Genomic DNA, 13814 nt, shown 5'->3' with positions numbered 1-13814 from the left:
ATCTAGAAAACAAATTTTTAGTTTAAAGTAATTAAGACTTAAATATTTTTGTTTTCGTATTCGTTCATATTTAATTATCATATTAAAATTTTGTTGTGTTTACCAAAATGCCAATATATAACTTTTAGTATATGTAGGTACTAAAATTTAATTAGTGTACTACAAAAAAAAAATTGGATTAAAAAATTAAAAAGTACTTAACAGATTATTATTAATTTAACCGAAAAAGCAAAACTATAAACTTATACATTTTTTGAGCCAATCTGTAAATAAATAGACAAGACTAGATATAACTTTTATATTGCTTGTTGGCCTAAGTCCATGCCTACCAATATATTCATTAAAAACAGATGCTCTTCTTAATTTGATTATAAACAATGTCAGAAACTTAAAATAATTTGTACCCTTAATTTGTACTATTCTTTATATTAATTTGTCTTATTCATTTAGCATTCTTTTCTTTTTTTAATGTTCTCAAGTTCTTTTTAATCTTATTTACAAACTTATTTATATCTCCATCTTAACCACTTATTTTTATAATCGACTTGTTTTTTGTCTCAACCCAATTACCTTTTCTACTAAATTTCACCCAAAATATTTTATGGGCATTCTCATAGAAACGGAAACAGAGGGAGTATTAGACTAGCTATATATATTTAACTAGGACTACAACAAATACTTCCTCCGTTCTAAAATACTCACTACATAACGATTATTGACAATATTCATCGTTCAAGCTTACTTTTTATGTTGCGGCTAATGTGTAAGAAAAATATAGTCAAGTGAGATTTTGTTTGAATCGTCTAATTGCATACTTTCATAATATTAATTATTTATAATTTTTAGATGTGTATGATTCAATACATAAACGATCAAAATAACACATTGAATTGCATAATAGTCAAATATAGCAAATATAGTGAAACAGAAAAATTACATTAAAAATTAGAAAAAAGTTTACCCAATAATCAAGCTATACCTAGGTTGCACTAAAACGAACACGGACACGACACGGGTACGAAAAAACGCCAACTTAAAAATGGCGGACACGGGGACACGAAAATGGTAATATAATAAATATATCAAATTAAAGATAATTTTACAATCTTTTATTTGATATATGTGAATAAACACTTTAAAAACATTAAACTCACAATTTTTCAACTTTTTAAAATTCAAATTACAAACACTAAGATTAAGAATTTACGATTAACAAATAACACATTAACAATATTACATTAACAAATAACAATTAACAAATATTCAAAGAGGATATACAAAAAATGGGAATGGAGGTGGGGCAACACCATGTAGAAATAAAAAATAATTTTTTTTAAAAAAACAAAACGTGTCCTTGACTCCTTGTCGTGTCCCTTCCGTGTCCTTGCCGTGTCCGGAAAAATATTAAAATATTGGACTCTTCATTTGGCGTCTCGGACACGAATTTTCGTGTGTCCGTCACGTGTCCGTGTCCGACACACGACACGCAGATTTAGTGGCGTGTCCGTGTATTCCAGGTTATAACTTATAAGTAACTACCATGCCTATTATAGGATGAGATCATGAGATAGCGCCTAAAAACTCTAATCTAAGTATAATTTTTTAACGATCAGTATCCTTCTACTCCAACCATTTGCTATTTAGAGCATTTTTTTCCATATTGTTTTCATGTTTAAAAACTATTTTCACTAATTTTTTATTTCTCATTCACACAAATCTACTCTTTTATTCTAAAACCTTCAAAAATTATCTATAAAATAGATTATTACAACTTTCATTTTCATTTCTAAACTTTCGTTCATTTCACTTATTTACTCCTAAATCCTCTTGCATACTAACACAAATCGAATATAATCGTTCAAATTTTATGTTAATAATAAATAAAAATTTGAACATCAACATTATACCCAGTGTATTCCATAAATGACAATAAGATCTATAAGATTAATATATAGTGATATTGTAGATAGAGTGGTTGCATTGAACATACTGGTGATCAGATTGAAACAATATCAATATCGATTGGAGTTATAATCATCACTAGGTATTTTATCTGTTTTGAAATACGTGTTACATTATGTTTATTGACACTATTCATCTAATCGTCTAATGAAACAAAAAATATAGTTAAGTGGAATATTTTTTTAATCGTCTAATCGCATAATTTCATAATAATAACTTTTTATAATTTTTAAATTTAAATGTGCCTAATTCAATATATAAATGATCAAAATCACATATTTTTAATGAGTAAAAAATTAAGTGTATCAATTATAATGAAATAGAATATATATATATATATATATATATATATATATATATATATATATATATATATGACAATCACATTGTTAATTTCAGATCCCAAATTATATAAATAATTGTATAGGCTTCTAAAATATAATATTTGAGTGATTACATTTGTTTTTATTTATTTTTTTTATAGGATTTGTTTCAAATGGAAGCCATCAACGATTCTCCTAGCCATATAACTGAGTTAACTGAGAAGGTTAGTCAAAATTATTGAATTCAATGCCATACTTTTATATGTTTAATGGAAATTAGTTACATATTTTTTTTTATTACAATATTGGTATTTTCTTGATTTAAATAAAATATAATAGTTGTCTTTTTCATAATAACTGGTGGTTGTTTGGATATACCAACTTAAGTTTCACTTTGACATTTATGTAGGATAATATGGTGGTTATTTGGATAGAAGTATTTAGATTTATATTTTTTTTAAGTGTTGAATTATAATGGATTAAAGTAAACAGTTCATTAGATTATGTGCATTGTTTATTTATGTGAGGTCGTACGTAATATTTGTTATCATTGGTGAATCAGAAATAACCTTTTTATTAATTTAATCATTAAAAATAAACCCTTTCAAAGGTTGAGGGATCGTTAATGGGATGATTAATGTTGCTATTGTTTTCTTTTTGGCAAATAAAAATGTTATATTTACCATAAACAAAACCATACAAAACCAAACTGAAACACACAATTTAAATTTTCAAGCATCAGTATGGAACTAAGACCCACCTTTAAGGAAGGGTTTCCAAGTCCCACTCTTTATGTGCAAACAAGGAGAGGCTTACAGTAGAACCAAAACTGGAGTACAAACAGAAGCTAAGCCCAAAAACATCAACACAAAAAAGCTATATATAGTTAAGCTAGCCACCCTAAAATCCTACTGTCTGAACAGTTGGGACATAAGCTTAAGAAGCGAAGTTTAATGTCAACTCTGATATTGGCAACTGTTGAGATTTAAGTTAACTTGAGTGCACCAATTGATTGTGCATTCCTGTGTGAACTCATGGGATGGAATCCTATGGAGTAAGTTAATTGGTGTTTTAAGTGAGTAATTTAATGTGTGTTGAATGTGATGGAATAATGCTTAAAGTAATGAAGAGATTAATGTGTGTGACTTAAATATGGGAGTTATGAACCTTAATGAAGAAGTGGAAAATATGCTCTACTATGCTGGGTCGAGCAAAGCTGTCAGAATGTCCACTAAAGGCCGCTCGACCAAGCGAGCTTCAGGGTGGGTCGAGCGAGCAGACAAAATGTATTCAGTAGCTTCCTGTAGTCCGCTCGACTAGGCCGCTTGACCGAGCAAGCCTCTGCTTTGGTCGAGCGGATCTTCTGACGCTCTTAGGATGTTGTTTTTGACTCTTCACGTGTTTGGGGCCATTTTATTATCATTTATTCATAGCTTTAACGTATTAAATGTTGCTTAGTATGATCTCCCCTATAAATAGGAAGCTCATTTGTTCATCCAAACACATCAAACACAAACCCCTAAGCCTAAACTCATAGCGTTTGCATTCTCTTACATCTTTTGTAATACTTCATTGTAAGAGTTGTATTTCTCAATTGTGATAATATAAGCAAGTAAACACCATAGAGGACGTAGTCATCATTGGGTGAACCTCTTTAAATTTTTGTGTTTTTTTTACATTGTTTTATTTCCTTTAAACATTGTCATAGTCATTGAAATTATATCAATTCATCAAAGTTACTTTATGCCTTTCAATTTTGGTAACATTAGAGTTTAAATTTCATACTTAGACTCTAATTAAGCAATTATTTGAGCAACATTAAGTTTAAGAGCCTTCACACAACCTTGCCAAACAGCTTCATTTCTATTCTTCCATATATGATATATAACTGCCGAGTAATGTTGCTATTGGTGAAAACATAAAAAGCTATATATTTTTTTCTAATCTAGAAAATTATTGTTTTCTATTAAATAAATTCAACTTAAACCTTCTATATTTTTTAATTATTCAATTGTGAAAGAGATATAATACTAATTTTTTTTAACTGTTTTCTCCCTTTATGAATAGTATTGTCAATGTAAGTTTTTATGGTGTTACAAGCTTACAATCACTTTCTATTAGTATACAATTCTAATAAAAGTAGTAAAAAAGTATTTTTGTTTGTTACATTTTTCAAGAGACAATCAATGATTTACATTCTCTAAAAATAGTAAAAGAATTAGTCAAAAATTATTTTTGTTTGTTATACTATTTTAGGAGATAGTTAAAGTTAATTAATGAAGTATTTGTTAATATTTATTTTTATCCTTATTTATTATATTTAAATTTTATTGTAGTGTATTAAAAGAAAACACTCTATGTCACTTATCAGACTTCAAAAAAATAAAGCACGATAGACTAGAATGTCGTTGACTAGATGTACGTACGTACTGGTGTATGCATACTCCACTCCTATACTTTTCCCTTGAGTGGCCTATCTCTTAGTCCCCTCTTCTAATAGCTTTTTCTTCTCTTGGGGTTTTTTATACCGGCAGTTTGAGCCCCAAATTCTAGTGTGTCCTTTGAATAATATTTTCAATTTAAAAAAAAAAATTACTAAATGAGAAAATAGGACGCTAACCTTTCTCTGCTAAATGCCACAATACCCAATCGTGGTAACCTCTGAATTGTTTATATATGCAGGCAAGGTTGTCTCATACATTTTTAAACCCCTACATCGAAATTGTTAAGACACACTCACAATTATAAGGCGTAAATTTTGACAATTCAATTATATATAATATTATGAAACTATTGATACAAGTTTCGTTTAACAATTAGTATTAAAATTAATTTATAATCAAAGTCATCATAATCATCTACTCAATATTTCCGATGTCTATGGTTTGGAGAGGGTAAGATGATAAAATGTAAGATGTAATGTGTCCAGATCTTATTGGATCCATCCAGATTCTAACCCTACTTTTAGGATTTGGGTTTAATTTTTTAAGACCATACGGATCTAGGTCCGGGTTAATAAACCTATTTGCTTATTTATTTAGATTTATTTTAGACTTATATATAACCTATAGACCAATTTATTACCAATGAAACTTTTGTTACATTATCTAAAAATAGTAAAAGAATTAGTAAAAAATATATATTTTTACTTGTGGCACTTTCCTAGGTAATATTATTTTTTTTTATCTTTTTTATTATATTTAAACCTCGAATTGTAGTGAATAAAAAGATAATACTCCGTATTTCTACGTTCTTTAGTTAATATTAGGTAATTATCAAATTTAAAAAAAAAACAAAACAACATCAGCTAGTCTCCATAGAGACCATCATCATCATCAAATCCAGTATATCTCGCTCATAAAAAACTATGGTCAGGATCTGGGGAGGAAAGGACGCGGCAACTCATACCCATAAAGGAGAGAGCGGCCAAAAGAGTCCCCCAACTCAAGAAAGATAAAGAGAAATTTCTGCAACGAGAAAGATAAAAAAAATGAATATAAATAAAATAAATAAGTAAAAACAATTAAAAATAAAATTAAAATAAAAAAATTAAATAAATAAATAAATAAATAAATAAAAGGAAACAAGAATATTAATAATACTGATAGAAACAAGAAAAAGCTAGAGAACGAGAACACCAACAAGTAATCGAAGAGGAAATCAGTAATCTGAAACATGGAGACTGTCTCTTTGAAAAACGTCTCTCATACCCAACCCACTAAAGCTTAATACCTACTCTTACTTTATATTTTCCTTTATGAACCGGCCGAGCCGAGTTAGATATAAACTCGTACAAAAACCGTCTATCACGAAAATTTGTAAAACAACATATAAAAATCTTACAAATTTATCAATTACTAATGTCGTAGGAAAGAAATGATCCGGTCCAATCCCACGAAGAACCAACCAACAACAACAACGAAGTTGAAAGGGAAAGAGATGATCCCCATGCAACTCAATCCACGAATCGAATTCTGAAGAAAAGAGGAGGATGGATATGCGCAAATGTCTTGTTAGGTAACAATTTACATATATTTAAATACTTAATACATTTAACTTTTTAATAATTTTATATATTATTTTAATCATTTATATATTAAATTACATATAACTTTAAAAAATTAATATTATAAAAGTACGTAATTAGAAAATTCAAATATGTTTTTTTCTTTATTTTCATAATATTGAAACAACACATTTACACAAATTTTAAGAAATGGCTAGAATATTAAATTGCAGCAGATAATAAATTTATGGAAAAATTACCTAAAATAATCCAACCTATTTATGATTTTCCTACAATAATCTCAGCTATTGATTAATCATGAATAATCTCAACTTTAAAGGGTATTATCTTAAAGTAAATCCAGTAACCGGATGACTTGCTATAATAAGTTTTTATTTTTTTTAAAAAAAATAAATTAAAATAAAAAATTTCCAAAAACATGTCAAAAATGTTTCAAAAAAAATTTATGATTTTTTTTTCTATTTTTTAGAATCTTTTATGTAAATTTTAAAAATTTTTCTCTGAAATTAAATTAATTTTCAGTTAACTATTTTGGTGAATTACTGTGATCAGGTTATCCAAGTTTACTCTAGATAAATACCTTTAAAGGTCGGATTATTCATGGTTAATGGATAGGAAAGATTATTGTAGAAAAATCATTAAAAAATTGAATTATTCTAAATAATTTTTTCTAAATATATAAGCAAAAGAAAGTGACAATATGCGGAATACGGATAAGAAGATATTACCTATATTGCACAATAAAAAAAATAAACCAACTAAAAATTTATGCAAACTCATATCTGTAAAAATGACTGTTATTTCTTAACCAGTTGGATGAGATGATAAATTTTTGTTACAATAATATATTTATTGATTTTATTTATTAAATTTTTGTCTGCAGTAAACCAAGCATTAGTAACACTAGCATATTTTGGAGTGAGTATAAATTTAGTATTATTCCTCACAAGAGTATTGAAAAAAGAGAATGCTATTGCTCTCAATCAAGTTAGCATTTGGACTGGCATTGTCTATTTGTTTTCCTTTTTTGCTGCCTTTATTAGTGATTCTTACCTGGGTCGTTTCCGCACTTTTTTTATTTCCCAACTCATATTAATCCCGGTATGTTTCCTAATTCTCTCATTACTAATTAATTATTTCTTATTTAATTGTTTTTATCATTTTGAATTAATTTATAAAGTTGTTGTTTTGTTAGGGTTTGATATTACTTTCAATAACGTCATGGAAATTAATGTTGAAACCAAAAGGTTGTGGTGATGGTAACTTGGAATGTCAAGAAGTATCCGGATCTATTCAAAATATATTCTTTCTAGCAATATTTATGGTGGCATTAGGATATGGAGGGCATCAACCAACATGTGTAACATTTGGGGCAGACCAATTTGATGATACTACCCAAACAGGCTTATATGCAAGATCAAAATTTTTTTCCTTTTTTTATGTTGCACTTAACCTTGGCTCTGTATTATCCAACTCTTTATTAGTGTATTATGAAGACAAAGGATATTGGACTCTTGGGTTTTTATTGTCAACCATTGCTGCATTATTAGGGCTTGCATTGTTTTTAGTTATATTGAAGTGGTATCGGGTGATCAAGCCGCATGGTAATCCTATTCCGCGCATTTTACAAGTGTTTTGGGCTATGTTTAAGAAGTGGGATGTGCAAGTTGGTGCTCCGAGTGAGTTATATGAAGTTCAAGGGTCTGAATCTGCTATCAAGGGAAGTAGAAAGATTGTTCACTCTGAAAATTTTAAGTAAGTTTTAAGTTGCTTTTTCAAGAAACCAATTCAACTAAAAGTAAGTTGATGGTTGAGGCTAGAAGTATGGATGCAGCACAGACACGCCTCATACCTGATGCTAAATATTCCACTTAAATAATGTGTGGTTGAGATTCAAACTCGTGACATCTTGTCACATTGCTTCTGATACCATGTTAAGGAACCAAATCAACTAAAAGCTTAAGCTGATGGTTGAGGCCTCAGAATATGTTATATACTCTAACACTTTTAAATTCACAACTTTTTTTTGTTTGTGTAATGGGAAGAGATGATTAATCTTTTTTGTTGATGGTGTGAACCCAACTAATGGTAAAAGGAAAGTCATCAATCACTAAGCTAATTGAAGATTAATTTGAATTTTATTCTTAAAATTAAATTAGCTTGCTATTAAGTTTAATTAATTTTATAAGTACAAAAATTCATTATAATTTTGTATTAGTTATAATAGAATCAAGGAGAGATGGAACGTTATCAATCAAGGGTGGAGTGAAAGTTGACAAATTCTACGAAGGCTCTGTGTAATATTAAAATAATGATATTTTTTTAACAATTTTGTATCTTTAAACACCTAACATATACGGAGTAATATAATATTAAGGCCTCTAATTTTTCGGTGTCATGTGCAGTCGAACATATTGAATATGCTCAGAACCTTCCATGTCATCAATTATTAATTAACTAACATGATTCCTTTCTTAAAATTAGATTTAGCTCATTATTATGTTTGGCAGGGGGTCTTTGAGGGTGTGCGAGGTGATTGACCGCACAGGGCCCCCTCTTTATCCTATATATGAAAAAGTTAATAAAAAAAATATGTTAAGTTAATTAATCAAATAAATATATTTACTATAAATAAGACACAAAATAAAAGTTTTGCATAGGGTCCGAAAATTTTCAAAACGGCTCTAATGTTTGGAATAAAATTTGTGCATAAATTTCAGGTTTTTGGACAAAGCAGCAACACTAACAAGCAAAGATAGAGTAGATCCTTGTAATCCATGGCGTACGTGCAGCGTGACACAAGTAGAGGAAGCCAAATGTGTGCTTAATTTCATTCCTCTTTGGGTTTGTACTATAATGTACTCAGTCATCTTCACTCAAATGGCGTCTATGTTCGTCGAGCAAGGCGATGTTATGGACACACGTATATTTGGAAAATTCGAGATCCCTGCAGCAAGTATGTCTTTGTTCGACATCTTAAGTGTGGTCGTTACCACGGTTATATATAATCATATCCTTATCCCTATGCTTAAAAAACTACGTAAATATTCTAAAGGTTTAAGTGAACTTGAACGAATGGGAATTGGACTAATAATTGGTATACTAGCTATGGCTGCAGCCGGAATTACAGAAATCCAACGACTTAAAAAAGTGTTACCAAATAAGAAAAGTAGTATGTTGAGCGTGCTTTGGCAAATGCCGCAATACTTACTTGTGGGAACTTCTGAAGTATTTATGTACGTAGGGTCCTTAGAGTTTTTCAATGGACAAGCTCCCGATGGAATAAAATCTATCGGAAGCTCGCTTGTCATGTTGTCCATATCGGTTGGAAATTTCACGAGCGTTATTATTGTTTTCGTGGTTATGGGAGTGACCACTCGAGGTCATAAACTTGGTTGGATTCCTTCGGACTTGAATCAAGGACATATTGATCGATTTTATTTTCTTATTTTGGGGTTATCAGTCATTAATTTGATCGTATTTAGATTCTTTGCTAGAAGATATAAACCAGTTAGATTTGAGGATAATAGTTTTAGGCCGGAATCTGAGCATTTATTTGAAAACCCTGAAAATCAAGAAGTCACGACAAATGTTTAGAATTTTAATTAGATTTTTTAGGGATGTGAAAGCAGTATACATATAATCCTCTTAATGACTTATAAGTTATAACGAGTACATTTTCTCTTTTAGAAGTTTTAAATGTTTCGTTATGTTTATAGAATTTGTACGATGTAAATATAGTAAATTTAGTCTTATTTTTTATTGATTTAAATAAGCTCAATTTTAAATTTTATTGAACTGATACTATATGCTTGTGCATTAAATTACTTAATAATAAAATATTTGGTTCTAAAAATATTAAATATGGTTAAATTACAAAATTTTAATTGAATTAATGACATTTGACTGGATTATGATATTAATACCACAATGAAAAAGTCGAGAGACTACCCATTAATGATAATTGACTTTAGAGGTGTTCAAAACATATACACTAATTTAATATTTATCTGACTTATAATTGCACTCGACTTTAAAATGAATAAACTATCACTATTATATTTGCCTATGGTTAGGGTTTAAAATAGGTAAGGGGGAGTATCATCATCATGCAAAAAATTCAGTTATTAATTTAATAATTTATTATTAGAGCTGTTTATTGGCGGGCTACCCACAAGTTCGACCCACTCGGCTTGAAAAACGAGCAGACTTGGACAACGTTTTTCAAAAAAAATTTAAATTTGGACGGGTAATACTCACTCGCCAAGATAAATGGGCGGGTAGCGACGCCAAAAAAATACCCGCGGGTATACACGCCCGCCCGCTAATTTTAATATATTAATTATTAAATAATTAATTCTAGTAATTATGAAACTAGTCTACTACATGCCTAACTTTAGTAATTAGAGTCTATACCCACTTTAATAATTTTTTTTAATTTATTATGATTGGAGAGGTATATGTCTTGACTTCGTACTCCGTAATAAGATAAATCGACGATGCAATGCGTATGTTGGCTTATCCAACATAATGTTTAAATTCATGTAATTTAAGTATTTTGAGACTTGTATTTGGATTATTTTGGACAATGTATTGTATTTTAATTGTTATTAAAACTTAACTTTATAATTTGTAGGAAAATTTGCAAAGAAACACCTTATAAAACCAGTTTTTTTTTGTAAAAAAACACCTTTTAAAATTTTTTTTGTAAAAAAGCACCTTTTAAGAGACTTTTTATTAAAAATCACCTTAAATCAGTTTTCGGTGACTTTTGTCAACTTTCCGGCGTTGACTATGCCATTTGAGCTCAAAAGTCAACGCCTGAAAGTTGACAAATGGCATAGTCAACGCCTGAAAGTTGACAAAAGTCATCGGAAACTGATTTAAGGTGTTTTTTTTAATAAAAAGTCTCTTAAAAGGTGTTTTTTTTTTACAAAAAAAATTTTAAAAGGTGTTTTTTTACAAAAAAAACTGGTTTTATAAGGTGTTTCTTTGCAAATTACTCTAATTTGTATTATATTTTTAATTTTTATATAATAAATACCCACCTACCTGCGAGTCTCACCCGCGTAAAAAAATAGGCGGGTAGCGACAAAAAAAATATGCCCGCAAATACGGGAGGGCTTTTGAATATTTGATCCCGCGGGTAGACTTTTTAGGTACTACTCGATCCGCTACCCGCCCAAGTCCGCCCATGAACACCTCTATTCGTTATACTCTTAAATGTTCATGTTATTCTAATGGTAACTTTGAGTTATAAAAATTACTTTGAATAAGTATAAAGTCATGCTTGTATTGAGGTTAAATACCTGAGGAAATAAAAGTTAAATTATAGATGTGAATTTGAAAGAAGAAATAATATTGGATAGAGAATAAAATAGTATGAAGAAAAAAAAAAGGAAAGAAAGATGATCAACCTCAACCCATTTTGTAGGAGAGAAGGAGAGTAATATTTTTTCTCCATCTCAAAAGGATAAATATATTTTTCCAATATGAGAGGAGTAATTTTTCTATCTCAAAACTACGTTTGTAATCATGCATACTAATAAAAAATGTTGGAAAATGACAAATGTCATGTTTAAGAAGCCTTAATAATTGAAATAATTTTAGTGGAGGATAGTTGATTACATGACTATTTTTATCTAATTTAGCTAGAATTTGATTTTTTGTGATACACACTAATAAAAATGTCGCAAAATGACAAATGTCATCCTTAAGGAGCCTTGACAAATAAATTATTTTAGTAAATAATACTCCCTCCAAACCATTTTAATTGTCACATTTCTTTATTTGGCAAAACTATATCAATTGTCACATTTCTATTTTTGTCAATCTTTTTTTACTTAAATACCCTTACTTCACACACGTAATTACGAATATATCCCCATATACCTTACTTACCCAAACTAATTAATTTAATAACCCTTCACTATTTACCCTTCATTACTTATCCAACTACCACCTTCTCATGGTGCAACCATCTCACACGAGAATTTGTGAGATGTTTAAGGGTAAAATATACATCAATCAAATATTAATATGGATTACTATAAGTTTAGTTTGACAAATCAACATTAAACATTTGTTTCCATTATATTAATTAAATATTAATCATAATAAATATAAAAATATTTTTTATCATAAATATGTATTCAGATCAGATATAATATTTAATGAAATACGTATACTATAAAAATTATATGTCTCTATCACTAGCTAAATTAGTTTAATTTATTTATAAAAATTGAAAATATTAAAAAAGATTAACCATAATTTATACTTATTGGTAATTAAAACACTAACGGCCCGTTTGGTTAATGGTACTAAATAGTGGTAATGAGAATGATTTATAGTTTAAAGTTTCATTAAAAGTTTATGTCATTCCCATGGTAATGAAACTTTGATAATTGATCACAATACAAATTTTTTTTTTACAAATTTCTATTACCACATAATACCACATCTTCCAATGGTAATGCATTGGAATGAAAAATTTATGAAGAAAATGAGATGATTAAAGTTGGATAAGCTTGGCCATCAAGGTGACTAAGAGATTTTTCAATAAGAATTACACTAATTTTCATTCTCATTACCACCGTTTAATATCACTTATCAGACGGTAAAGGTTTATTTTAGTGCTACTAAGAGTATGAGTATCCATGCCCTCAAACTGCACCGCTTTTCCTTTGTTTTTTTGTATAGGATCATTGCTAAAGATAAGGTTATTTGATTCTTGGCCACCCTAGACTCAATTTTCATGTTCGGTTGTTCTACATATTCAAATAAATCATTCCTAACTTTATGGGGTATTTGGCAATGGTAGTTGCATTTTGGTAGTATTATGGGCTTTTTTTTGTTAGTTGTTTAAGCAATCTGTATAAAGATTTTTATTAAAATTTAGTTGTATGAGTGTTTATTAGAGAAAATGCGAGTTAAATGTCAAAAATAGCAGAAAAGTCATTTATTAAATACTTTTTAGGTATTTTAAAGCTGAAAATAGACATTATAAGTTGAAAGCTCGTCACTATGCGGATAAAAAATATTCGTCTACACATAAAAATATCAAAAACTCAAGGTTACAATGGGTAATTTTCCTTTGTTTTTTGTCTCAACTTTGAGTAGTCAACTTCTTATCGCATCATGGAGTTACCGAATTTTGGTGTTTGTGTTTTGAGGATCAACAAATCACAAATTCTCCTATGAGATTGTTGCATGTGTGCGATCGCACGATTTAATTATTTCTTTTGCATACCTTTTTCAAGTTTTGAAACATCAATTACAAGATTTAAAATGATCATTTAAATACTTAAAAGCACTACTCTAAGCCTTAAACTTTCTTCTTCAAAGGTTTAAACTTTTTAACTATCCACTTTAATCGTTACAGTGTTCATCTTAAGCTTAAAATTCATACTCAAATGCTTAAAGATCCTACTGCAAGCCTTAATCTTCTTTGATTAAGGGTTAAAAATGACTACTTTGAGGTTTAAAATGACTACTTCAAG

General features: G+C 29.0%; 1 protein-coding gene across 1 annotated transcript; it reads left to right on the top strand.

The window, feature by feature from the left end:
• Positions 1-3437: 3437 nt before the first annotated feature.
• LOC130818640 (protein NRT1/ PTR FAMILY 7.1-like) lies at positions 3438-9909 on the top strand. Its single transcript, XM_057684801.1, has 7 exons — positions 3438-3547; positions 4968-4972; positions 5106-5179; positions 6155-6302; positions 7196-7413; positions 7508-8067; positions 9033-9909. The coding sequence occupies exons 1-7, from the start codon at positions 3438-3440 to the stop codon at positions 9907-9909; spliced, it is 1992 nt and encodes a 663-aa protein (XP_057540784.1).
• The last annotated feature ends 3905 nt before the right edge of the window (positions 9910-13814 follow it).

Source organism: Amaranthus tricolor, chromosome 7 (assembly GCF_026212465.1).
Source record: "Amaranthus tricolor cultivar Red isolate AtriRed21 chromosome 7, ASM2621246v1, whole genome shotgun sequence".
In the NCBI taxonomy this organism is placed as follows: domain Eukaryota; kingdom Viridiplantae; phylum Streptophyta; class Magnoliopsida; order Caryophyllales; family Amaranthaceae; genus Amaranthus; species Amaranthus tricolor.
This window is presented reverse-complemented; position numbering and strand designations above follow the sequence as displayed.